We start from the raw sequence: 27,422 nt of genomic DNA on the forward strand, positions 1-27,422 counted from the left end.
CCACAACTAGAGATACAGTGTCATCATTCACATGTAAAACAGTGGATTTCAGATATTTTTTTGACTGTGACCCACAGAAATATATTTTCAGGTGTTAGCTGGGGTGTACATAAAAACACACAAACTGAAACAACAAAAATTGAAACAATTTAATGAATGTCTTCTATTTCAATATTTTGTATACATTCATGTTAGGATTTAGTTCTAATGAAGATTAATGCATTTTCTAACAGGGCAGGTCTGCGTGGAGCCTGAGACTCTATATTTCTAGCAAGCACCTAGGTAATACTACAGCCTGTGTCTGCAGAACCAGTCGCAAAACTGCATTCTATTCTATTCTATTTCACTAATGGGGAAAAAAATATCAAAGTTCCCTTTTCTGACTTCATGATTCACTAATTACTTCAAAAACAAAATGCTACTGCAGGTCACCCTGCGCCTTGACAAACACCGATTCAAATAACTGAGACCACATGAAAACTCCAGTTTGTAAATAATGCAGTGATGCCATGCAGAAATGATCAGAAAATGCAAGGTTCAGTATGTTTCCACAAACTTACAAATACCTCCCAAGTGATGAGGTTATTGCTGGCTCACAGTACCCAACATCTTTTAAGTTTCTTAATGCTGCAGAACACCTGAAATAACCTAATAGTTGAAATGATTCTGACAGGAGGATGGGATCTGAACTATCTACACTTAAGTTACTTCATAGTATACATTGTATCAATGCTGGATAGGTTACCATCACATTCCAAATATCAGACTACAGCTCATTCATAGTAAAAAATTTGAAAGTTTTATCTTAGGTTCTTTATGAATTAAAGGGCTTCTCTATGACCCCCCCACAAAAAAAAAAAAAAAAACAACTACTCAAACAAAAATGAAACAAAACCTTAAAGTTTCTACATTTCAAAAGACAGGCTGATATTCCCCATGTGTAGAGCCAGTAAATACCCTTTTCCGGGCTTAGGTTTCCTTGTATATAAAAAGGAAACACATATTAGCCAAACAAATTAAACTCAAGCTTTAAAAAAAATCTCCTAAATTCCTTTCCAGGCAGTAGTTGTGTATTATCAACAATAAGATTTCTATAGCCATGTCCTTCCCCACAATCCCAAAATTCAGTTAACTCTCCAGACATTGCAGTAAACAGGCAGCATTGTTAAGTTTAAAAACAGTATGGTTTCCACTGTTCACAACATAACCCAGTTTTGTGAGTTTTTAACATTCTCCTTCTTCGATCAAGTAAGGATCAAGTGGGTAACACAGCTCAAGGAAAAATCAGAGGGCTGGGGAAACAGGGTGAGAACCTGCTTTAGAATTGTACACTTGGCATGTTCCCAATCTATACTCACCCACGTCTTACCCACCCCTACAAACGGGACCTCGGCCACGCACAAGTAAAAGAAGAGCCACAAACTCCGAGGAATTAGAGGGACTGACGTAATTACAGCCTTTTAGGGGTGATGTCAGCTGTTCTTTTGAAATGTGCCTGCTTCATCTTTCTTCAATAGCGAAAGAATGAAAATATAAAGTCACAAAGGACAACTCCATGATCCAGCTGTCTTTACCTATGACTTTCTCCTCCCTCTCCCAAATCCCATGGTTGTAGTTTTATATGGGGGTGATTAGAAGGAAGTAAAGAGTATGAGAGTGGGAGTCTATGTCCAATAAAAATTGTCTGCATTAACATACGCAACTCAAATGATCATAGTCAGATATTAAGAATATGTGTGTTCCAAACAGTATTAAGTTTCAGCCATCTAATAATCCTGTCATATAAAACCTACTCACTTTGTCATGAATATCTCCTTTTATTATTTATTTATTTTTACAGAGACAGAGAGAGGGACAGAGACAGACATACAGGAACGGAGAGAGATGAGAAAGAAGCATCAATCATTAGTTTTTCCTTGCGACACCTTAGTTGTTCATTGATTGCTTTCTCATATGTGCCTTGACTATGGGGCTACAGCAGACCAAGTAACCCCTTGCTCGAGCCAGCAACCTTGGGTCCAAGATGGTGAGCTTTGCTCAAACCAGATGAGCCCGCGCTCAAGCTGGCGACCTCGGGGTCTTGAACCTGGGTACTCTGCATCCCAGTCTGATGCTCTATCTACTCCGCCACCGCCTGGCCAGGCTGAATATCTCCTTTAAAGCTGAATTCTGATAAAGAAACATGAGGACTGGCCAACGGACTAAATATCAAGGAATATATATTTATTAAAGATATTTATTGTCCAGAGATGAACAACCTGACCATTGGTTCTCAAAGAGTTTCTTCTGCAGAGTATCAGAAGACAGGAAAGAACTGTGTTTTTTACTGTATTAATGCTACATAAGACTTGAAACTCAGATGCATTTTGTTGAACGCCACACAATACCACAAAAGTTTTGGTCTTACTAGCAGAAAACAAGGCAGATGTGAAGATTTCTTAAATGCAAGTAAAGGAAAACTAGAATTGTTTCGAATATGGTAAAATCCTCTATAACCTGACTTTAGTACTAAAAATGTATTAGTAACGATCAGGTTCAGTCATTTGCTGGGTTTAAGAAAGAGTTGGAGTTTAAGAAAATATTCTATAAGCATACTCTGAAAGTCCAGTTTTACAACTGATCATATCCTATGAGAAATGAGACATCAGAATGAGTATTTATAAATATTTAATGTTCTGAAGAGAGAAAAAGTAGGAGAAAAGCTACATGACATGATGTAAGGCCACACTCTCTAACAGTATATTCCAGGAGCCCCAAAGACAGCTCCATTCTGCAGGCCCCTGCTAAGGAGCAACTGAAATGGACTCACAGGCATACGAGTTAGTCGCCATGTCATTTTCAAGTGTTATTTTTAATTTGTCATTACTTTTCACTGTACCCTTTTAAAGAGACCTACGGCACTGTTGGCTCTCAAAATTATTGATCTGTAGGGAAAACTGAAGTTGAAACAGGCAGGTAAGCTGTCTAATTCAAGATATATTTAGCAAGCAAATTTAAATAACAAAATCGAGATTGTCATTAGAAAAACATTAGACAATGTTCAAATCCCGGCAAATGTGGCAGGAAAGAGTCTAGACTAGCCATAGATTGTCAAATTTCTGTAGGAACTTATTTCTGACGTCTAATACAGTATACAATATAATTTATCTCCCCCACCAAATTTATAGATTTATGGTAAAACAGAACAAACTATGGTGTGGTTTAAGTACTCTAATGACTTATCACAAACATTGGAAATGATGGTAAGTATATTGCACAGATAGACGTATCCATGTCCATTCTAGTGAAAGGAAATATATTATTCATAAGTCTGTATCTAGAACCAAACATGTATAGCTTAGCTATCAAAAACTAATACCTAGAGTAGACAGGGCTGGGAGATGAAGAATTATCGTGTGTTACTATACCTAGTAAGTCTTTCTCCAAATCTTTCCCAATTAATTCTCAGAACTTGACCTATTATAACAGGGGTCTCAAACTCACGGCCCGTGGGCCACGTGCGGCCCGCCGAACAATTTTGTGCAGCCCGCAGACTAATCCACGAAGTTCAAAATATTTTGGATAAAATTCAGTAAGCCTAGGGGCCTACTTGTATTTTTCATTTCTCTAGCATCCTAGCTAGATATTAGCTTAGTTAACAGCAGTTGTGATGCGAACTACAGTTTCTGGTCGTTTTGTGACACTGAGTAAACTGCATGTACGATTGTGCTTGTTGTACTGATTTTTTTTTGTTTTCAACTGCAGTGAGAAAAGTGTTGCAGCCCTGGCCGGTTGGCTCAGCGGTAGAGCGTCGGCCTAGCGTGCGGAGGACCCGGGTTCGATTCCCGGCCAGGGCACATAGGAGAAGCGCCCATTTGCTTCTCCACCCCTCCGCCGCGCTTTCCTCTCTGTCTCTCTCTTCCCCTCCCGCAGCCGAGGCTCCATTGGAGCAAAGATGGCCCGGGTGCTGGGGATGGCTCTGTGGCCTCTGCCCCAGGCGCTAGAGTGGCTCTGGTCGCAACATGGCGACGCCCAGGATGGGCAGAGCATCGCCCCCTGGTGGGCAGAGCGTCGCCCCCTGGTGGGCGTGCCGGGTGGATCCCGGTCGGGCGCATGCGGGAGTCTGTCTGACTGTCTCTCCCTGTTTCCAGCTTCAGAAAAATGAAAAAAAAAAAAAAAAAAAAGAAAAGTGTTGCATAACAGTTGCCTTTTGTAGACCTAGTGTGGCCCGCCGAACGGATGTGATCTTGCTCTGCGGCCCACATGCTGAGTTGAGTTTGAGACCCCTGATAAGGTTTGGGGCTCAGGCCAACCTGTCTAGTTGAATTAGAAGAAGGAATAGGCCTTCAATGCCATTTACTCACCTTCACAAGTGGCAAATCTAATGGCAGATTGGGTCTACAAATTTCAACTAGAGATAATCAAATACATGCTATTAAATGTTGCTATTTCCATAAGAACAATCATCTACATTTTCTAAATGGAGCTCTTGCTCAGCCCTGGCCTAGGGCTCAACAGTGACTGAGGCTTAGAAATCAGGTCATGGGATCAAGTACACGATTGGAACTCATACACTGTAAGACTAAAAGATTACTATACCTATAAATTTTTATTTTTCAGATGAAGAAACTGACCTATGACACACTGGCAATGGGTGGCAGAACTGAGATGAGAGGAGCCAGGACTTCAGACTCCAAAGTCCATTTTCTTTCATTATATGATATAACCTGCTTCTACAGGGTCGGGCCCACAGCTCCTAATACCTGCTTCCAACTACGCATAGACAAATGAATCAATACAAACATGGGGTGGGGGATGGGGCAAGAAGCTACTCCACTTAAGGGGAAGGAAATCCACAAAAACAACTAATCATCTCATGTGCTTGTCACTAAAACTGGTCAGCTAGTTAAGAGCAAGGAAGTAAGTTTGTTTCCAATTATCTGTCTTTTTTATTCCCATGAAATTATACTCTGATATCTTTTTTTTTTTTTAATTTTTACAGAGACAGAGAGTCAGAGAGGGGGATAGACAGGGACAGACAGGAACAGAGAGATGAGAAGCATCAATCATTAGTTTTTTGTTGCGCATTGCAACACCTTAGTTGTTCATTGATTGCTTCTCATATATGCCTTGACTGCGGGCCTTCAGCAGACCGAGTAACCCCTTGCTTGAGGCAGTGACCCTGGGTCCAAGCTGGTGAGCTTTTTACTCAAACCAGATGAGCCCTCGCTCAAGCTGGCGACCTCGGGGTCTCAAACCTGGGTCCTCGGCATCCCAGTTCAATGCTCTATCCACTGCGCCACCGCCTGGTCAGGCTCTCAGATATCTTTTTAAAAATGTACTATTTTCGGCCCTGGCTGGTTGGCTCAGCGGTAGAGTGTTGGCCTGGCATGCGGGGGACCCGGGTTCGATTTCCGGCCAGGGCACATAGGAGAAGCGCCCATTTGCTTCTCCACCCCCACCCCCCTCCTTCCTCTCTGTCTCTCTCTTCCCCTCCCGCAGCCAAGGCTCCATTGGAGCAAAGATGGCCCGGGCACTGGGGATGGCTCCTTGTCCTCTGCCCCAGGCACTAGAGTGGCTCTGGTCGCGGCAGAGCGACGTCCCGGAGGGGCAGAGCGTTGCCCCTGGTGGGCGTGCCGGGTGGATCCCGGTCGGGCGCATGCAGGAGTCTGTCTGACTGTCTCTCCCCGTTTCCAGCTTCAGAAAAATACAAAAAAAAATAATAATAAAATAAGATAAAATAAAATGTACTATTTTCTGCTTTGTGCCCATAAAGTGATGTGTATATATTAATAATTTTAGATTTAAATAAACATAAAATTAAGTATACTGATAAAAAATTATTTTGCAAACCTTTACACAGGAAGCATTAAAAAATTTATCATTTACTTGATCCATTAATTCAGCCAAATGTCTAGGAACTGCTGTTTAATAAATCCCTAGTACAAAAATTTTAACATTCCCAAACAAGGAGCAATCCTTTAGCACCTGGCTTCACTTTTAATAGATAAGGAGAACTATTCTTATTTACATGTGATAAAAACATGATGGAGGGCTTCAATCTCAGACTGGATGAAAATGGATTCTATTTGAATGAGTGATTGTTGAAACAAATGATTTCTAGCACTTCTGCCTTCATCAGTGTACACTGTCATAGGGTTAAGCAGCAGCTGTTGCCAAAACAGGCCTTATTTTCCTCCAAGTGCTGCTTCAAGGTACAGAGCACAAAGGTGTAAATACATCTGTCTTTCGCCATTTGTAGTTCTACTGGCCTCATGCAAGTCTTGCAGTGAGACAGATGGTCCTTGACACTGCACAAGTTTTCAGAGATATATATTTCCAAAAATAAGAGAGCAGATGTGAAATATGGTAAGTACATGGTTTATCCCCTGAAGGTTTGAGTTGAGGTTGCCATCTCAATTTGGTTATTTAAATATAAGATCCCAGGCAACCCTGAGAAAACTCTGTGCTAGTGGAGCAGGGGAGGTAAAGAGGGACAAATATATATCCCACATAGATGGGACATAAAACTGAGACTCATGGATAAAAGTGAAGTGGTTACCAGGGGGAGGGGTCTGAGCGAGGGGAGTAAAAGGGGACAAATATACAGTGACCGAAAATGGTTTGACTTTGCGTGATGGGCACATAACACAATCAACAGTTCAAATACTATAGAGATGTTCACCTGAAACCTATGTACTCTTACTGATCAGTGTTACCCCATTAAATTTAATTTCTAAATAAAATAGATAGATAGATACATACATACATATATAAAAGAAATCTCTGTGCTAGAAATACAACCTCTTATGCTCATTTATGCCTTCAGAAAAATGTCTAGGACATGAACAAATAAATGTTGATCTAACCTAAGGATATATTGAATGTTACCAAAAAATTAGAACTTACATGTCTATAAATGAGAGCGCTGTGATCTCTTTCTATGTCATCCATATCAAATATTTTTATTAATTTTATTTTTTAAATGCTAGGAAAGTCATTTACAGAAGCAAAGTTAAGAGTAAATTAGAACTTCCAGAATAAAAAGAGACCTGGAAAATGAAAAGCCCATTTGCTTTTCACCTTGATGATCTTAATGTGGCAATCAAAATTCTCAGTAAGTATAATAAAATTTAATGAAAATAATGCAAATTATCAAAGTGCATTCTTTTTTTTTTTTTCCTTTTTGTATTTTTCTGAAGCTGGAAACAGGGAGGCAGACAGACTCCTGCATGTGCCCGACCGGGATCCACCCGGCATGCCCACCAGGGGGGTGATGCTCTGCCCCTCCGGGGCATTGCTCTGTTGCAACCAGAGCCACTCTATCGCCTGGGCCAGAGGCCAAGGAGCCATCCAAAGCGCCCGGGCCAACTTTGCTCCGATGGAGCCTCGGCTGCGGGAGGGGAAGAGAGAGACAGGAAGGAGAGGGGAGGGGTGGAGAAGCAGATGGGCGCTTCTCCTGTGTGCCCTGGCCGGGAATCGTACCCGGGACTCCTGCATGCCAGGCTGACACTCTACCACTGAGTCAACCGGCCAGGGCCTCAAAGTGCATTCTTGAGAACTGGTCATAGTAAAAATTTTAGAAGTAAAAATAAAATAAATAGAGCCTTTCAAATCTAATGGGATGGAATATAATAATATAAAATGTCTGGGATTTGCTTCAAATCTCTACATATGTCAAAAATGAAAATTCAGGGAATGATTTTGTTCTTGCAAAACAAATTTTACTTTTGGTAAGGCAAATGCATGTATTTCCATGCAAATGCTAAATGTTAAAATCATAAAACCACAAATTCTATTCTGAAAATTCTATGTTCAAAAGTTTGGGTGAATTATAGTAAAAGAATTATTAGTAAAGTCACAATAGCAATTTTGAATATAATCAATAAACCCTTCAGCAAGTGACTTAGGGGTATTAACTCTTGTAATCTAACAAAAGCCAAATTATGAATACTATTATTGAAACATTTACAGGTCACTGTAATCTGTGTTAATAGGAAGAAAAAGAATAGCAGGAGGAGAGGTGGAGAAAGAACAGGGAGGTGGGGAAGGGGAGAAAATAGCAGGAGAGAGGGCTGTGGGACACTGAGGCTCTGCTGCAAGTCAAGAACTCAATACAGACAGCTATCTAAAAACAGCTAACCAAATGAGTTCAACAATCTCTTCTTTTGATAATGTACTATGATTTTGTAAGAGAATATCCTTGACTTTAGAAACTACATATTGAAATGTGTAAAAATAATGGGCTACTAAATATACAAATTGTTCTGAAACAATGTAGAAAAAACATGGTGTGTGTGTGAGTATGTGAGTGAGAATGTGAATAATAAGGCAAATATGTTAAACTGTTAACATTTGGGAAATCTGGGTATTGAGAAAATAATTTTATTGGTCTTATAACTTTGTAAAGCCTGAATCTATGTTGAAATTTAAAAAATTTGAAAATAGGCCCTGGCCCGTTGGCTCAGCGGTAGAGCGTCGGCCTAGCGTGCGGAGGACCCAGGTTCGATTCCTGGCCAGGGCACACAGGAGAGACGCCCATTTGCTTCTCCACCCCTCCGCCGCGCCTTCCTCTCTGTCTCTCTCTTCCCCTCCTGCAGCCAAGGCTCCATTGGAGAAAAGATGGCCCGGGCGCTGGGGATGGCTCTGTGGCCTCTGCCTCAGGAGCTTGAGTGGCTCTGGTCGCAACATGGCGACGCCCAGGATGGGCAGAGCATCGCCCCCTGGTGGGCAGAGTGTTGCCCCATGGTGGGCGTGCCGGGTGGATCCCGGTCGGGCGCATGCGGGAGTCTGTCTGACTGTCTCTCCCTGTTTCCAGCTTCAGAAAAATGCAAAAAAAAAAAAAAAAAAAAAAAAAAAAAATTGAAAATAAGTACTTATTGTGGAAGAAGTATGCTTTCTAAACACTTCAGTCAGGACATGCTAAAAAGAATTCAAAACTTGGCAAAAATAAAATAGTTTCATAATTGAGATAAAAGAAGTCTAATAAATAATATAACACATGTATCTTGAATATTAATTTCAAAGCATATAATTAAATTTGCATTATTTAATTAATTAATAATTAATTAATAAAACATCTATAATACAAGAGAGTGTAATAAACATGCTCTAAAAATCTTGGTATAGTGACCAAGTTTAAGGATACCAGACTTAACAGGGCGATCATTTCATAAGTTATATAAATGTGTAACTACTCTGCGCTATACTTGAAACTAATATAATGTTGAATGTCAACTGTAATTGAAAATTTTTAAATATTAAAATAAAAAAAAGAAAAGAGGCCCTGGCTGGTTGGCTCAGCGGTAGAGCGTCAGCCTGGCATGCGGGGGACCCGGGTTCGATTCCCGGCCAGGGAACATAGGAGAAGCGCCCATTTGCTTCTCTACCCCCCCTCCTGTCTCTCTGTCTCTCTCTTCCCCTCCCGTAGCCAAGGCTCCATTGGAGCAAAGATGGCCCGGGAGCTGGGGATGGCTCCTTGGCCTCTGCCCCAGGCGCTACAGTGGCTCTGGTCGCAACAGAGTGACCCCCCCCCAGGGGCAGTGCATCGACCCCTGGTGGGCAGAGCGTCGCCCCTGGTGGGCGTGCCAGGTGGATCCCGGTCGGGTGCATGCGGGAGTCTGTCTGACTGTCTCTCCCCATTTCCAGCTTCAGAAAAATACAAAAAAAAAAAAAAAAAAAGTAAAAAAAAGAAAAGAGAATTTAAGTTTATAAAATATAGTAGCATAGGAAAACAGTGGATGATTCCTAGTTTTACCTAGAGAGAGTGCAAACGAGTTAGATTTTATCTATTATGTAAAATTTCAAATACTGTATATACAAAAATACTCACTTTTTATTCCCATACAAGTATTTTAAAATAAATTCTAACATTATATGATTTCACAAATATAATTTCAGTCACTATGGGGAAGCGTATTTGAAAGAGAGCTAACTCTTTGCATTACAAAATAGCATGGCATTTAACTTTTAAAAACAACAATCAAAACACTAGAAACACAACTAAAATTAAATTCAATAACAACAATTGTGAGTATTCTTCCACTTAGATTCAGGAATGATATACAAAAACTCCTAAGTAGAATTTAGATAATGCTGATTTGGGACCTACGTTTCCTATATTTTTCCTTAATATGCAACACACTCAGCTTTATTTCTGCATCTAGCAATAAGATCATTTTTTATACAAAACCACTCCAGTAGGGAGAGAGTCAATTTCAGTGTTATGGTAAAATCTGGAGCTCAAAGGCCTTGTTCCTGAGAATGAGTATTTCTTCTAACAAAACTGACCTCTGCAAATATGTTTTAAGACAGCCAAATAATCAAGCTATTCCTTTTGCTGGAAATCCTTGAAGACTATTTGAAGTCAAGATAGGGTTTCCTCCTAACTAGCTAAATATAGAATTTTAGATAGTTTTTCCATTTCAAATTTGGCTAAACCTCAGAATTGTTTATTGTTGAAAATAGGTAATTTGCCTATTGTCATAATTGTTTTCTGATACAAATGGAACTTCAAAGTTATTACACAATGGAATATCTGATGAAATCTTAGACACAGCCCCTTATTCTTAGGAATCAAAGAAATGATAATTTTGTACTTGTAACAGGTAGGACTTTTTAAAATTGTTAAATAGCTAAAATATGCACACATATGAATTGAAGTGAATCATTCAGTTGTTGAGGATGTTAATGACCAACCTTGAGTAAAGCCCAAATCTTAAGACTCTAGCTTTTGAAAACCACCCATAATATCACATTGTCCTGACACTAATGACAGATGATTATATGTAAATGATACCACAATACAGATAATTTTTATAAAGTATTAGAAACTTGGTTGTCATCTAAAGTTCTCTTCTTAGTGTTTGCATCAAAATCTGAGAGCTGTTATAAAACCAAATCATGCCCACAAAAACAAGAAAATGAAACTGTACTTTCAGACAAAGCCACAGGGCAGCAAGTAGAGACTAAGTAGATAGGTCTGGATTTTATTAGCCAATACTCATTTTCACAACTTGTCACTGCTTTGTTTTTCTGTGAATGTGTGTATACATGGCTGTGTGTAAGGATGTTCTACACTTTGTATTTAATCTGCTGCCATTAAGTCTCATATCGGCTGGGAATATAATCAAAACCACCCAAACAAAAAGTATGTTTTATCTTTATGTATTCAATCCTCTAAAACAGCTGTTTAAAAAGTGTCAAGCCTGAAGCCTTACCCTGTTCGTTTCGTGATGGTCCCCAATGTCATTGGCTGTTTGATTTGTGCAAGAGGCGTCAACACCATCAAGCTGGGGAGAGGAGAGAGCCGAGGATTGCCAGGATTGTTGTTGGCAAAATTATTGTAGGAATCTTGGCTGTTTAGTTTCCCTACAAAAAGAAAATAAAGAAAACATCACCAAGGGAAGTTTCCTTTTCTCAAAGGGTTTGCACTAACTCCGCTATTCATTTAAGTTATCAGAGGCAGAACTGATTGTAAAAGAATCATGATTATATGGAAAAAAAAGAGTACAGGTTACACCAGGGCTCTGGAACCTATGGCTCGTGAGCCAGATGTGGCTCTTTTGATGGCTGCATCTGGCTCGCAGACAAATCTTTAATAAAAAAAATAATAACGTTAAAAATATAAAACATTCTCATGTATTACAATCCATTCATTTCCTACCGCTCATGTTCATGGTTGCAGGTGGCTGGAGCCAATCACAGCTGTCCTCCTGGACAAATTTTTATTGGATAATGCGTAACATACACAGGTCGTTGTATGGCTCTCACAGAATTACATTTTAAAATATGTGGCGTTCATGGCTCTCTCAGCCAAAAAGGTTCCTGACCCCTGGGTTACACCACTGTGACATGATTATAAATAGAGACCTTAATCTTTGGGGATGGAGGAACACACTTCCTTGGTTAAATTTATTCCTATTTTAATTAATTATTTTGGGAGGCACAAGATAGAAACAGACTGCCTTCTTTTTTAAAAATCATTAATTTTTTTTTTATTATTGATTGACTTTTTAGAAAGAGAGAGCAAGAGAAACATCAATTTGTTGATCCACTTATGATTCTTCTATGTACCCTGACCAGGTATCAGACCTGCAACCTTGGCGTATCAGGACAACGTTCTAACCAACAGAGCTACCTGGCAAGGCCAGAACTATATATTTTATTTTCAGAACTGTCCTCTTAATTTCTCTTTTCAGACCGCTCTTTCCTAATGCAAAGAAATACAAATTAATTTTTGTACACTGAAGTTGTATCCTACAATCTTGTTACTCAGCTCTACTGGTTTCTTGTTGATTTCTTGGGATTTTCTCTATAGATAATCATGTCATCCTCAAAGAAGAGAGTTTTGCTTCTTCCTTTCCAGGCCAGATACCTTCTACTTTTATTGCCTAATAGTCCTTGCTACAACTTCCAGTACAATACTGAATAGAAGTGGCAAGAGCAGACCAATTCATTTTGAGTTAATTTTTTTTACATGGAGTGAGGTATGAGTTGAGGTTCACTGCTTTGAAACATGTCCACTTGTCTCATCACCATGTGTTAAAAGATTATTCTTTCGGCCCTGGCCGGTTGGCTCAGTGGTAGAGCGTCGGCCTGGCGTGCAGAAGTCCCGGGTTCGATTCCCAGCCAGGGCACACAGGAGAAGCGCCCATCTGCTTCTCCACCCCTCCCCCTCTCCTTCCTCTCTGTCTCTCTCTTCCCCTCCCTCAGCGAGGCTCCATTGGAGCAAAGATGGCCCGGGCGCTGGGGATGGCTCCTTGGCCTCTGCCCCAGGCGCTAGAGTGGCTCTGGTAGCAACAGAGCGACCCCCCCGGAGGGGCAGAGCATCGCCCCCTGGTGGGCAGAGCGTCGCCTCTGGTGGGCATGCCGGGTGGATCCCAGTCAGGCGCATGCGGGAGTCTGTCTCACTGTCTCTCCCCGTTTCCAGCTTCAGAAAAATACAAAAAAAAAAAAAAAAAATTATTATTCTTTCTCCATTGAATTGCCTTTTCACTTTTGTCAAAAATCACTTGCCCAGATAACTGTATATATTGCTCACAAAAATTAGGGGATAATTTCAAAATGAATATGAAGTGATAAAATATCCCCTAATTTTTGTGAGCAGTAAATGTGAATCTGTTCCTGGATTCTGTTTCACTGATCTATGTATCTATTCTTTCATCAATACCACATTTTCTTATTTACTGTAGTTTTATAGCTACTCTTATAATTCATGCACTTACACAGAAACTTTATAAAAAAAATTAATCACCTTTTCCATGGTATAAAAATAAGTCCAAAGTGGCTGGGTAGCTCAGTTGGAGCACTGTCTCAACACCAAGGTCACAGGTTTGATCCTTGGTTAGGGTACATACAAGAAACAACCAAGAAATGTATAAATAAGTGGAACAATATCAGCTTCTCTCTCTCTTTTCCCCTTCCTGTCTCTCTAAAATCAATAAATAAAATATCTAAGGCCCTGGCTGGTTGGCTCACAGGTAAAGCATAAGCCTGGCATGTGGAAGTCCTGGATTCCATACCTGGTCAGGGCACGCAGGAGAAGCGACCATCTGCTTCTCCACCTCTCCCTCTACTCCTTCTCTCCCTCCCCACCCCTCCCCTCCCACAGACATGGCTCAAATGATTCAAGCAAAGTTGGCTCTGGGCACTGAGGATGGATGGCTCCATGGCCTCGCCTCAGGCATGAAAATAGCTCAGTTGCCGAGCAAGGGGGCAGCGGCCCCAGATGGGCAGAGCATCGCAAGGTCAGGGGCTTGCCCGGGGGCACATGCAGGAGTCTGTCTCTCTGCCTCCCTGTCTCTCAGCAAAATAAAATAAAAATCTAAAAGAATTTTTTAATGAGTTCAATGTTTATAATCCAACAACTCTTCCATACAGAAAACACCTTAATGACTCAATGTTATATTTAAATCACTGTTCTTGATTTTTCATAAAAAGTATCTGTACTAGTTATAAGGTCAGTAATAAAAATAGTATGTCATAAATAACAGTAACAGTAAATACATACAGTTTTTTTGTTTTTTTTTTGTATTTTTCTGAAGCTGGAAACGGGGAGAGACAGTCAGACTCCTGCATGCGCCCGACCGGGATCCACCCGGCACGCCCACCAGGGGGCAACGCTCCGCCCCTCCGGGGCTTCGCTCTTGCCTTGACCAGAGCCACTCTAGCGCCTGGGGCAGAGGCCAAGAAGCTATCCCCAGCGCCCGGGCCATCCTTGCTCCAATGGAGCCTCGCTGTGGGAGGGGAAGAGAGAGACAGAGAGGAAGGAGAGGGGGAGGGGTGGAGAAGCAGATGGGCGCCTCTCCTGTGTGCCCTGGCCGGGAATTGAACCCGGGACCTCCACACGCCAGGCCGACGCTCTACCACTGAGCCAACCGGCCAGGGCCTTACATACAGTTTTAAAACTAATTTAAGGAGACAAACATATTTTTTAAAAAAATGAAACTTCCTCCCAAAATTCTAATATATCATTACTATAAGAAATCTTGAGAGATATTTACTCTTAAAATATACTGCTCACAAAAATTAAGGGATATTTTATAGTTTCATATTCATTTTGGAATATCCCCTAATTTTTGTGAGCAGTATAGAATGAATTCAGTATAGCTGGTGAACTACCACACAGTATCTAACGATACCTTCAGAAGTAGTAGAAAAGTAAGAGTCTCTTTTTAAAAAATCATTAGGCCTGACCAGGCAGTGGCGCAGTGGATAGAGCATCGGACTGGGATATGGAGGGCCCAGGTTCGAGACCACAAGGTCGCCAGCTTGAGTGCGGGCTCATTTGGTTTGAGCAAGGCTCACCAGCTTGAGTCCAAGGTCGCTGACTCGAGCAAGGGGTCATTCAGCCTGCTGGGTCCCCCCAGTCAAGGCACATATGAGAAAGCAATCAATGAACAACTAAGGAACCACAACAAAGAATTGATGTTTCTCATCTCTCTTCCTTCCTGTCTGTCTGTCCCTATCTGTCCCTCTCTCTAACTCTCCCTGTCTCTGACAAAAAAAAAAATAAAAAAATAAAAAAAAATCATTAGAACATGAAGGTGTTTTCAGAATTATTAATAGAATAATGGCTTAACCAAATGTGTCTTCTTTCTTGGACACAAATCTATGGAATTATCAAGTTAAACACTTATAAATGTCTCTTTAGCAAAATGAGGAGGAAGAAATTCACACAAATATTTATCTATCTCTCCAATTTCCAATTCAGAATTGTCATTAAAGTTAATTGAAGCAACCCACATCTATTAAAAGATAGTAAGAGACAGCATTCAGAATATACACAAGATGATTTCGGCCATTTAATAAATTACACAATTACACAACACTGAACCTTATAGGTACTATGAAGAGTAGAATTCCATTACTGTATTTGATATTCATGAAGGGATAACAAAAACTTTTATAGTTAAGTAATTCAATGTGATTTATTATTATGATACTCTTAAGACCAATATAGATGGTAAATAGTTTCATGATTCACCATTAGAGAACTACAGTAATATTAATTTAGATTTGAAATTAGACCACAACATTAAGTATGTCACAAGCTAATTAAATATAAGGACTGTGTATAACACAAACATTTCATAACTAGTAGTCAAATACCTGCTAAGTGCCTTAGCCCAAGATTACATGCTTTGAGGACTACTGTCACGAAGCTTACAGTCTAATATGCATGAATCAGGAATAATTAAGATCTAATTGCTTAGTACTAAAGATAAGTACACATGGAATCAATTATTTGGAGAAGAGATTATGGAGCAGATGGAACATAACCTATACTTCAAAGATGGGCAAAATATGAACAAGAGTAGGAGAGAAGAAATATCCTTAATGGGAAGGATAACATGAAGAGCTCAGGGATGCCACACATTTGCATGATACTAAAGAATCTAACTAGAGAAGATAAAATCAAGAGCAGTGGGAAGATAAAATGATAACAGATTGAGAGAAACCTTTCAACTGAGGTAGAGGAGTAAAAACTTAGATAAATTCTTCAGCAAGGGGATAGTACAAATGTTGAGATCATTGAACTTTATAGATAGGATGAGTGGTCCAGAAAAATGAGGTGATTCACTGAGATGTTCCAAATCTTGTAGTTTAATCAGCCATGACTTATCTTTCCCTGGCTCACCAGGATCAAGGGCAACCTTAGAATAGCGTAAAAGGTACTCCAGACCTATCCCTCTCTCAACCTGCTACTGCATTGTCAAGCATCACTCAAGTCTTAATAGGATTTTACTCTTGCTGTTTGTTTATGATGTAGCCCCTGAAATCCAGGACATCTAAAAGATTAAAGTAAGTTGAGTAGATTTCCTGTTCATAAGAACAGAGGCACCTGACCAAGTGGTGGAGCAATGGGTAGAATGTTGGACTGGGACCCGGAGGACTCTGGTTCGACACCCCAAGGTCGCCAGCTTGAGTGTGGGCCCATGTGGTTTGAGCAAGGCTCACCAGCTTGAGCCCAAGGTCGCTGGCTTGAGCAACGGGTCACTCAGTCCGCTGTAGCCCCCCCCTGTCAAGACACATATGAGAAAGCAATCAATGAACAACTAAAGTGCCGCAACAAAAAATTAATGCTTCTCATCTCTCTCCCCTTCCTGTCTGTCCCTATCTGTCCCTCTGTCTCAGTCACCAAAAAAAAAAAAAAAAAAGAGAGAACAGAGGCAGTGACTGCCTTATAGAGCAGTGGTTCTCAACCTTTCTAATGCCGTGACCCTGCAATACAGTTCCTCATGTTGCGGTGACCCCAAACCAAAAAATAATTTTGGTGGCTACTTCATAACTGTAATTTTGCTACAGTTATGATTCAGAATGTAAATACCTGATATGCATTATGTATTTTCCGATGGCTTTAGGCGACCACGCTGGGGTCGCGACTCACAGATTGAGAACTGCTGTTATAGAGGAATCTTTATTTGAGGGGTATTCATCCAAGACCTCCAGTGGATGCCTGAAACCACAGACAATACCAAATCCTTTATATACTACAGTGTGTCCATAAAGTCATTGTGCACTTTTGACCAGTCACAGGAAAGCAACAAAAGACGATAGAAATGTGAAATCTGCACCAAATAAAAGGAAAACCCTCCCAGTTTCATACTATTCAGTGCAGTTCGATGTGGGCTCACGCACAGATTTTTTAGGGCTCCTTAGGTAGCTATCCCGTATAGCCTCTACAGACTCGTCACTGACTGATGGCCTACCAGAACGGGGTTTCTCCACCAAACTGCCGGTTTCCTTCAACTGCTTATCCCACCGAGTAATGTTATTCCTATGTGGAGGCGCTTCGTTATAAACGTGCCGATATTCACGTTGCACTTTGGTCATGGATTCGAATTTAGCGAGCCACAGAACACACTGAACTTTCCTCTGTACCATCCACATCTCGACTGGCATGGCCGTGGGCTGCTCCTCTGTATACACGGTGTTACATCATCATCTGTGCATGTGCACATGCTGCCACATCATCCTACAGAAACTGGGAGGGTTTTCCTTTTATTTGGTGCAGATTTCACATTTCTATCGTCTTTTGTTGCTTTCCTGTGACCGGTCAAAAGTGCACCATGACTTTACGGACACACTGTATATCTTTTCCTATACATACATACTAATGATAAAGCTTAATTTAGAAATTAAGCACAGTAAAGAAATAACAATTAATAAAATGTAACAATAGTAATATATTATAATAAAAGTTATGTGGCAGTGGTCTCTCCAAATATCTTACTGTCCTGTATGCACAGCATGGATATGCTGGACAAAGGGATTACTCACGTCTTAGGCAGACGAAGCAGGACAGTGTGAGATCACATCACACATCGCACAATTTAAAACTTATGTTTATTTCTGGAATTTTCCATTCAATATTTTTGGACAACAGTTCATTGCCAGTAAGAGGAATCATGGAAAGCAAAACTACATGTAATGGGGGATTATAGTAGTTTACTGGATATGACAAGCCATTTAAAAAGACAGCTTTAAAGGAAGAATAAATGTGTTAATTAAATGATCAATGATGACAAGCTTCAAGCAAAATGAGAAAACTACTAACTCTGTTAATCTTCAATAGGGTAGTTTTTCTTTGTTTGTTTTTTTGGGGTTTTGGGGGGTTTATGAGAGAGGGACAGACAGGAAGGGAGATGAGAAGCATCAACTCATACTTACGTCACTTTAGTTGTTTACTGACTGCTTCTCATATGTGCCTTGACTGGTGGGCGGGGGGATTCAAGTTGAGTTAGTAACCCCCTGCTCAAGCCAGCGACCTTGGGCTTCAGGCCAGCAACCTTTGGCCTCAAGTCACTGACCATGGGGTCATGAGATCATGTCTATGATTCCATGCTCAAGCAGGAGACACTACACTCAAGCTGTGGAGCCTGCACTCAAGCCAGATGAGACCGTGCTCAAGCTGGCAACCTAGGAGTTTTAAACCTGGGTCCTCAGCATCCCAGGTCGAGGCTCTATCCACTGCGCTACCACCAGTCAGGCTCAATAGGGTAATTTTAATAAAGAGGTTAAAAAGTCAGATGGAAGGAGATAAGTAAAGGAAATTGATAAAAATAATAAAGGTAATGGATAAGGAACACAGTTTTAAGAACTTTGCAGCTGAAAAGAAGACATTAACAAGTGAGATACTATACCAAGCAAAAGTTTCACTCAACATTCCTTCTTTTACTTCATACTTTTGGAGCCTGTTGGTATGAAGCCCTGTCCTAGTCCTTAATGAATAAGTCCAATAAACTCCTAAAGAGTTCACAACATAATGAGACAGAAGGATTTATAAACAAAAAATTTTAGTTCTGGCTGGGTAGCTTAGTTGGTTAAGCCATGATCTGTATATGCCAAGATTGCAGGTTCGATTTCCCAGTCAGGGCACATATAAGAATCTGCCAATGAATACATTAGAAAGTACAACAAATCAATGTTTCTTTCTCTCCCCCTCTCGCTAAAATCAGTAAATAAGACAGTTTCCAAAAAAAGTTTAAATGGAACAAAATATGCTAGTAAAGATATCTGCAAAAGGTCTCAGGAACAAAAAGGAGACATTTTTGTTGTTGTGTTAAAGGACAACTTAAAAAGGCAGACAAGGTGCACAAATTTTGAGCATAGAGGAAAGATCTTGTATTTTCTTATCTTTACTTTTCTAATAGGGAATTAAAGGATAAGATAAGAAGTATGTAGACAACTACATTAGGAGTTAGAAAGTGAGGGAACTAGCTTAGACAAGACATCTCATTAGCTGATTCTTAATGATCTGTATGTACAAAAAATACATTAGAAAAACATCAAATTTAAAAATGAAGTTCCTACTCAATAAATCAAATACACAAAAATAGTATAATGATCCTTTCTTTTTTTGCTCAAAGTCTTTAGCTAAAAATTATTTTTCATAATCTTGTCCGTCGTGGAATTTCTTTGAAACTGTGGCTAAACTCTAACAAAGTCTTCAGACTGATCTCCCATGAAAACGAGACTCCTCCAGAGTAGCGCTGTGTCTTACTCATCACTGACGGCTCAACAAAGGTTTACCGAATAAATGAGGGAAATACATTTTGTTCCCTGTCCAGGAAGTACAGGAAAATGTGGCTCTATGAGCTATAGAAAAAGAATTAATTTTGGAGGGGCCTCGAAGTCCTTCCCGAGACAGCCAGATGCTGGAATCCATGGCTTCTCACTGCTCTGCTGCCTCATGTTCACTAGGCCAGGAGCCTAGACTTTGAAAACTTTAAGAATAGATCTTCAGAAACTTCTTTAAAGTTACATCGAGGCCCCATTTCCATATCAGAATTTTTCATTAAGCTCTTAATGTAATGAAGTTCTGCTGGAAGAAACTTGTGACGTCCCAGGTCTTATATGTGATTAAGTCTGTCCCTCTGTTTTATGCTTCGATTCCCTTTGGACAATTTCTTCACTGTACCCCTCAGACGTATATGGTACCAACAATAAAATTAAGAATTTTTTAGAGCAATGAAGAGACACTACATAAATTTTAAATGTAACCTTCAGTAACTGTTCTTTACTAGCCTTTTTTTATTATTGTACAAGTACAGTGAAAATTTCAGAGATTGGTTACAGAAGTTTTAGTAGTGGAATTCATAAAACCTTAAAATACATATACTATTTCACACCCCATTATACTTTCTAATTCCAGCTGGGACAAGACCTGTAAGTGACAAATGCCATGAGAATGGATATTCTCACAGTATTTCTGGCACATCCAAACAGAGGAAGTCCCAAAAATCTCATGAGAAAATAAGCTCTTCTAAGACTCTCATCCCAGTTTTTCAGGCTTACTCTATATAGATAAACGTCCATAAGCCTTCAGGCTTTCGGGTATTTAACCAAATCCACTAGAGCTTTGATCCTTTAGAGGTTTACCAGTCCTCAAGATAGAGTTCCTCTGGGGAAAAAAATTCCAAGTTCCAATAAAATGGTTTCTCAATAAATTAAAGCAGCAGTCCTATTTAGGAACAGAAAATCATTTAAAAGTCAGAATTTATAAAGCATCCCTTGATGTTTAAAGCTACAATACTTTGACTTTCAGTTGTTTACATTATTATTGTTTTTAATGTTACAATAAGCACTAAAGCAGAACAGTTCACATTAGGGTTTAACCACTGACTTTCTGTATTTACTTGAACACGACTACATTTTTAAAAGCTGAATTAAGCAAACAATCTCATGTACTTTTTTTAAAAAAAATCTTCTACCTTTTAGATGAAGAATACCTATAGATACCTTCCACATTAGCGAAAAAAACTTCTCAGTCTCCACATTAATACACAGTATCACTATCTGTGTTGGAGGCTGAGGAGGTATATAATCAGTTTTACTAAAAGTTTTGGCAATTCCAAAATGTCACCGTATCATTTACCAATCTCCCAAAGCATGTTTTCCAAGAAATTCTATACTATAAAAACACGAAGAAAAATTGATTAAGTTGAGGATCAAAGGAAAGGGAGAAAATCACAATGGGCGTTGTGGCTGCAATGGAGGAAGGCTTGTCAGGTCAGCTTTGCAGAGAGGCATATTCCCAAACCAGTCATCATTAACGAACTCACTTCCACAGAAAAAAAAGACAGAGTCTGAAAACTCCGGACAAAAGAAATCCCTGCAGACAAAGTAAAAACAAATTAAAAGACCCATTATAAAACACAGATGCTATAAGGAAAATAAACTTGCTGAGATTTACTGGGCTTTGACAAACTTGAACATTTGTGGAAAAGACATCAGCAGCAACTCCCAGGTACTGTGAATACAAAGCTAGACTCCTCTCTGCTTTATCTTTCCCCTCCCTGCAGAAGCTGCCAGGTTGGTATTCTTAGCTTCTGAATACAGTGATGTGATGTGGATGTGGCACACTGCCAGCTACAAGAAATTTCTGAAGCCAGCAAGGTCCTGAAATTGTTGACTATTTCAGATTATGTCAAATAATAAAGTTAATATCAGCATATCTGTGTCTATATACACATTTCTTCTTAAATGCAAACAAGAGGGGGGGAAATGACATAAATGTAATTATAAGCCCCCTGCCCCTTTTTCCCCTTTAAAAAACTTCCCTATCCTACGAAATGGTGGACCAAAGGGAATAAAAGCAGTTGATACAGCCTTAAGCAGTCAAGGGGTCAGAGTTGTAGATCAGAAGATACCTTAAAAAAATATATCAGTGGGAAAGATAAAACTTTTGTTATAGGTTTCTAGAGGCATAAGCTACAGATTGTTGCTAATGCGGTGGGGGTAGGGGTCAAAGGAAGATTCTCATAATACAAGGTATAAAAAACTAGGCACTACAATGGAATAAAATAGACCAAACGGTACATTTGGAAGATAAAGGAGCATTGTCCTTTGTGGTCATTAGGAATGCAGGGATAAATATAAAAATGGCAAAAATTCATTTGTATAAAAGCAAAAGGACCCTAGGCAGTGTTGACAGTGCCCTCTAGAAGCCATGTTATTTGGAGGTCTACATTATTGTCTCACTTTTTGAATCTTATGGACACAGACTGCATATACTTTATAGACATTCCATTTTTCTGAAGCTTTACAATAGCAAACTTCCTGTATTATTTCTTAGACTCTTACATTAGTATCACATTCTGTTCTCATTACCTCTCCAACACACTCATTTACAAATCCATTCCTTTTCCTTTTTTAAATAATAAAAAAATTGAACTGTTGATTGTGCTGTGTGCTCATCTCCCCGATTTAAACCATTTTCCCCTCACTATATATTGGTCCCGCTTTCCTCCCCCTCCCCCACAACCCCTCCCCTCAAATCCATTCTTGTGCGAGGAATTAAGCCTCCCAGCCAGTGCCCATGAGCTGCTAATATTTTGAATTCTTACATTTTGAAATTGGATTAATGAGGCACACTGAAAGCCAACACTGATGCAATAACCTGGTCCTCCTGAGACGATAACTCGTTTTTTTTTTTTAAAGATTTTTTATTTATTCATTATAGAGAGGAGAGAGAGAGAGAGAGAGAGAGAGAGAGAGAGAGAGAGAGAGAAGGGGGAGGAGCAGGAAGCATCAACTCCCATATGTGCCTTGACCAGGCAAGCCCAGGGTTTTGAACCGGCAACCTCAGTGTTTCCAGGTTGACGCTTTATCCACTGCGCCACCACAGGTCAGGCCTGAGACGATAACTCTATAGAAAGAGCCCTATCCCCAAATTTTCCATGTTGTCCTTCCAACAATTTCCCTATTCTCAGCCCTCTCTACATGGTATCAATTCCCTACACATCTCTCCCAAATAAAACCTGGGTAATGAGTTCATATGGGGCTTTTCTTATGCTTTTTGCTTTCCACAGAACACCAAAACTTTTGGTCTGCTTTTAATATCCTGCTGTAGAATTGACAGGGATAAAAATCCAAAATATACCAATGAGTTTAACTAAGTTAACTCTGTAGTTGAAACACCCAATTTCTTGACTCTGTAAAAAGAGTACAATGGTAGCTTGTTTTAAAACAATCATTGGAAATCTGGGCTCCGAAAAGTTAAAAACACTGCTTAGCTCTTGCTTGTCATCTAATTTAACATTAAAGCTTTTTCAGCCAAACATTTGATAATTATTTAATCAAAACCAAATAAAATCCTTTCAGAAAATAGAAAAAGTATCCTGTGCAAATGGGAATTTCCTGAATGTGGTATGTTTTGAGTTCGGATGTAAGTCTCTATTTCTTTTTTTCTGTATCCCCCCTTTTTTTCTAGATGAGCATGACAAGCTTCCCAGCTGCAGTTCCAGGACATTCACCCTCCTTTTTGACCTTTTCTCAGGCATATTCCAGTATAATCTGTAATCTACTCAAGTAGGAAAAGGAAACAGCAGTGTCCTGGTGAGAAACAGTGCCTTCTGACCCACATACCAAACTGGGCGGAAGCAATGCTTGTTCACAGAACCCAAGGAAGCAGAACATCCAATTAAAAGAAAATGAATAATATATACATATTTTGTAAAAGACCGTTAGTTACTACAACAACCAAACAGTTTAGGTGACAAAGTTCAAGAGGGGAAGAGTTCAAGGACAATTCTCATTAGGCATTGACTTATTTCTCTCCCTGTAACTTCTTTGGGGAGTGATGGAATATGAAGTAAAAATACAGCAGACCTTTATGTATTTCAAGCAAAAATACTTGGTCCTGGCCAGGTAGCTCAATTGGTTAGAATGTTATCTGAATACACCATGGTTGCGGGTTCAATCCCTAGTCAAGGCACATGCAGGAATCACCACTGAATGCTTAAATAAGTGAAAAAAACAAATGAGTTTCTTTCTCTCTCACCTCCCTCTTCCTCCCTCTCTAAAATCAATCAATAAATAAAAGTTAAAAAAACAAACACTTGTTGCTTTTTCATGTAAACAGCTCATGGTATCACAGAAATTACTATAGGTACTTTGAGGAGGGATGGGAAGGCAGGAAGATAAATTTCCCATAAAATCAACCTGAAAACAAGAAACAAAATCTTTTTTTTTCTTTTGCAAGATAGAGATTGAAGTTTTTAAATGATATTGTCATCACTTCTTCCCACACTAGCCTGCACGGGAAGGGAAAGGGGGTTGGGGGAGAGGGAGGAGAGTAGAGGGGGATAGATGGTGATGGAGTGATATTTGACTTGGGGTGGTGAACACATAATGCAAAACAGAGATGATGTGTTGTAGAACTGTCACCTGAAACCGGTGTGATTTTATTAACCAATGTCATCCTAATAAATTCAGTAACAACAAAAAGGTCTGCATGGAACTTTGCACTGATGCTTACTAAATGTCAGTAGAATTAAATTTTCTGGCCTGTGGCAAAAAGCAGAAGATGTGGAACACTGAGATTGCCAGTTCGAAACCCTGGACTTGCCCAGTCAAGGCACATACAAACAAGCCAGCAATGAACAACTAAACTGAAGCAACTATGAGTTAATACTTCTTGTTCACTGTCACTCTCTGTAAAATCCATAAATAAAATCTTAAAACAAAACAAAACTTCATGTTCTGGAGAACTGGCAATGAGCTAATTATTAAGTAATTATTTATAAATGAATGTATGTTTATATACACTTGCATAAATATCTACTCTTTTCCTATTCAGTGACAGGAGGGGAGGCAGAAAGACAGACTCCCTCCCACATGCTCCCCAACCGGGATCCACCTAGCAAACCCACTAGGGGACAATGCTCTGCCCATCTAGGGCATCATCCATTGCTCAGCAACCAAGCTCTTCTTAGCGCCTGAGGCAAAGCCTCTCAGTGCCTGCAGTCAACTCACTCCAACCGAGCCATGGCTGCAGGAGGAGAAGAGAGAGAGAGAAGTGAGAGGGGAGGGGGTGGAGAAGCAAATGGGCGCTTCTCCTGTGTGCCCTGACCAGGAATCAAGCCTGAGACATCCACACATTGGGCTGCCACTCTGCCACTGAGTCAACTGGCCAGAGCCATATATACATATTTATTTATTTATTTATTTATTTATTTATTTATTTATTTATTTATTTATTTATTTTTTAGAGAGAGAGAGAGAGAGAGAGAGAAGGGAGAGGAGAAAGCATCAACTCTCATATGTGCCTTGGCTAGGCAAGCCCAGGGTTTTGAACTGGCGACCTCAGTGTTCCCAGGTCGACACTTTATCCACTGCGCCAGCACAGGTCAGGCTATACATTTTTAAATAAACAATTTGTTAGGTGGTTTTCCTTCTCTGGCCTGAATACATTTTAACAGTTATTTATTATCTTAATGTAGTCACAATGATTACATGCAAATCTGGATATTTTTTCTTCTTTAAATCTAAAATAAACTTAATAAATTTAGAAAGCTTATACATAAAAATTAAAAGTTAAAAGAAACTATCTGTTGCTGAAACTAAACGTAGAGTAAGAGCTGTCTATACTACTCCAAAAGATACGAAAGCAAGGTTAGAACTAGGAATTTGGGGATGCAAAAATAAGCCTAGAGAAAGAGATGAGAGCAAGAGTTACAAACCGCATTTATAAGATGCCAAGAATACAAGTGGGGGGAAATATAAGAAATACATCCAAAACGTTTCACAGATGAAAGGTGTACAGGGACAAGCAATGAAATATACGGTAGGAAAATCTTTTGGCTACATTTTCTCTCCACTATCTATCTGGCACAATTTAATGGCACACAGCCAACACAAATTTATAAAATGAATAAATATCCCCACCCCCTATAAGTGGGAAGTTCATTACCTTAGTTTATTTTTCTTAGAACACTCCAAAATTTTGGGTAAAGAAAATTTATAAGAGCTGATGCTCTAGGCCCTGGCCAGTTAGCTCAGTTGGGTAAGAGCGTCATCCCAAACAACAAATAAATGCTTCTCTTCCCCCTGCCCTCTCTCTCCCTTCCTCTCTCTGTCTCTATCAATAAATTAAAAAATTAACCCTGGCTGGATAGCTTGGTTGGTTAGAGGGTTGTCCCAGAGTGTGGAGGTTACTGGTTCAATTCCTCAGTTTTTCCTGTCTCTCTCTCCCTGCCTATCTCAAGAAAAATTTGTTTTAAATTTTTTTAGTTCATTTCATACACGTTAAAATTGTAGCTTGTCATTCTTTCAACAATCAAAAATAGAAAAGAAAAATAGTAAATAGACATTATTTAACAACAGAGGGACAAAACTAAACTTTGTATAAATTATGGTAGAAGAACAAAAGATCTCTGGATTTTCCCTTTTAAGACTAAAGTTATTCCTAAATCTAACATCCTTAAAGTATCCTCAAAATTTCCCTCTCTTCTGAACGGAGCTCAAATTGAGTTCAGGGACTAAGTGCTCAGAAGTGAAGACTTTTTACCTTAATGAAAAATCTTCAGAATTAAAAACCCCATAATCCAGCATCTCTTAGACCTCATGTAGGATTAAACGTGCTCCCCAAAGAGTAAGTAAATCCTCATCGAAATTATTGTCTGTAAATGCCCTACACCCAGATCTCCCACGCTTATCTCACAATGAATTTTGTATGGTATCAACAGAGCACTTGACTCCTTACTCTTTCCTTGTAGAAAAATCTTTTAGCCACATTTTCTCTTCACTATACATGTGGCACAATTTATCTTAGGAAAAAAAAATACAGAAAGTTATCTGCATCACTCAACAAATATAACTTTTTGTTACTTATACTGTTAAACATAAAAATTGTGGAAGACTCGAGAGCTGGTTCTGAAGAAAAATCGGACACTTTCTAAGATAAAATATTAAATAAATACCAAGATGTCAGGTGTAAATTTTTTTTGGAATTGGAGAACTCAAGTTTATATAACATTAGAGAATTTGTCTTTTCCAAATATATTAAACATTGTATACTTAAGGAAAAAATAAATATTAAAACAAAAAGTGTTTTCTGTTGGATAACAACTATGGTAGTAAAATGTAAGCAACATTACTCAAGATGCCCTTGTCCCACACCCTCCTCCCCGCTCCCCAACCCCCACACCACGGAAGCCTTCCTTCTTTTTACCCATGGCTGTTAAGGACATTTTCTGGCTCTATTTCAGCATCATGACTCAGGTCATGAGAAGTGTCAAAGATGCATTTCCTTCAGATGGGAAAGAGCAGCAGATTTTTAACAGCCATACGAAGATGGGAGTACAGTGCAAAAGGGCCAAATCAGCATTTTTTGACAGTAGGGAAGATAAAGCCTTTTATATTCACATATAGTTTATTTCCAGCTTAAAAACATTTAAATACCTATCAAAATATGCTTACATGTTCTGCTCTTAAAGGAAACAGGAAAACCATTCCCCATTTAGCTGCCTAAATTCTCAAATAATTGTGAAAGATAATTGTTCATCAAAAAGAAGAAAAAGACAACAAGGACATCAACACAAATATCAATAACAGTAAGTCCTTGTTTTCTAAACTGATTTCCCAAAAGCAAAATCATGAATTTACCTGTGTAAATCAAAACTCCTTTGAGAGAAAGTCCCTGAGAGTAAGATCCA

The 27,422-nt window shown here is 39.5% G+C and overlaps 1 protein-coding gene across 6 annotated transcripts in view; it reads right to left on the bottom strand.

Moving 5' to 3' along the window:
• Positions 1-27,422, bottom strand: part of BCAS3 (BCAS3 microtubule associated cell migration factor) — a 614,901-nt gene that overhangs the window by 349,281 nt on the left and 238,198 nt on the right. For all 6 annotated transcript variants that reach the window (XM_066363166.1, XM_066363167.1, XM_066363164.1 and 3 more), the window contains exon 16: positions 11,199-11,349. In XM_066363166.1, coding sequence (XP_066219263.1) covers positions 11,199-11,349 — 151 coding nt within the window. The remainder of the gene's footprint in view (positions 1-11,198; positions 11,350-27,422) is intronic.

This window comes from Saccopteryx leptura, chromosome 2 (genome assembly GCF_036850995.1).
Source record: "Saccopteryx leptura isolate mSacLep1 chromosome 2, mSacLep1_pri_phased_curated, whole genome shotgun sequence".
Taxonomy (NCBI): Eukaryota; Metazoa; Chordata; class Mammalia; order Chiroptera; family Emballonuridae; genus Saccopteryx; species Saccopteryx leptura.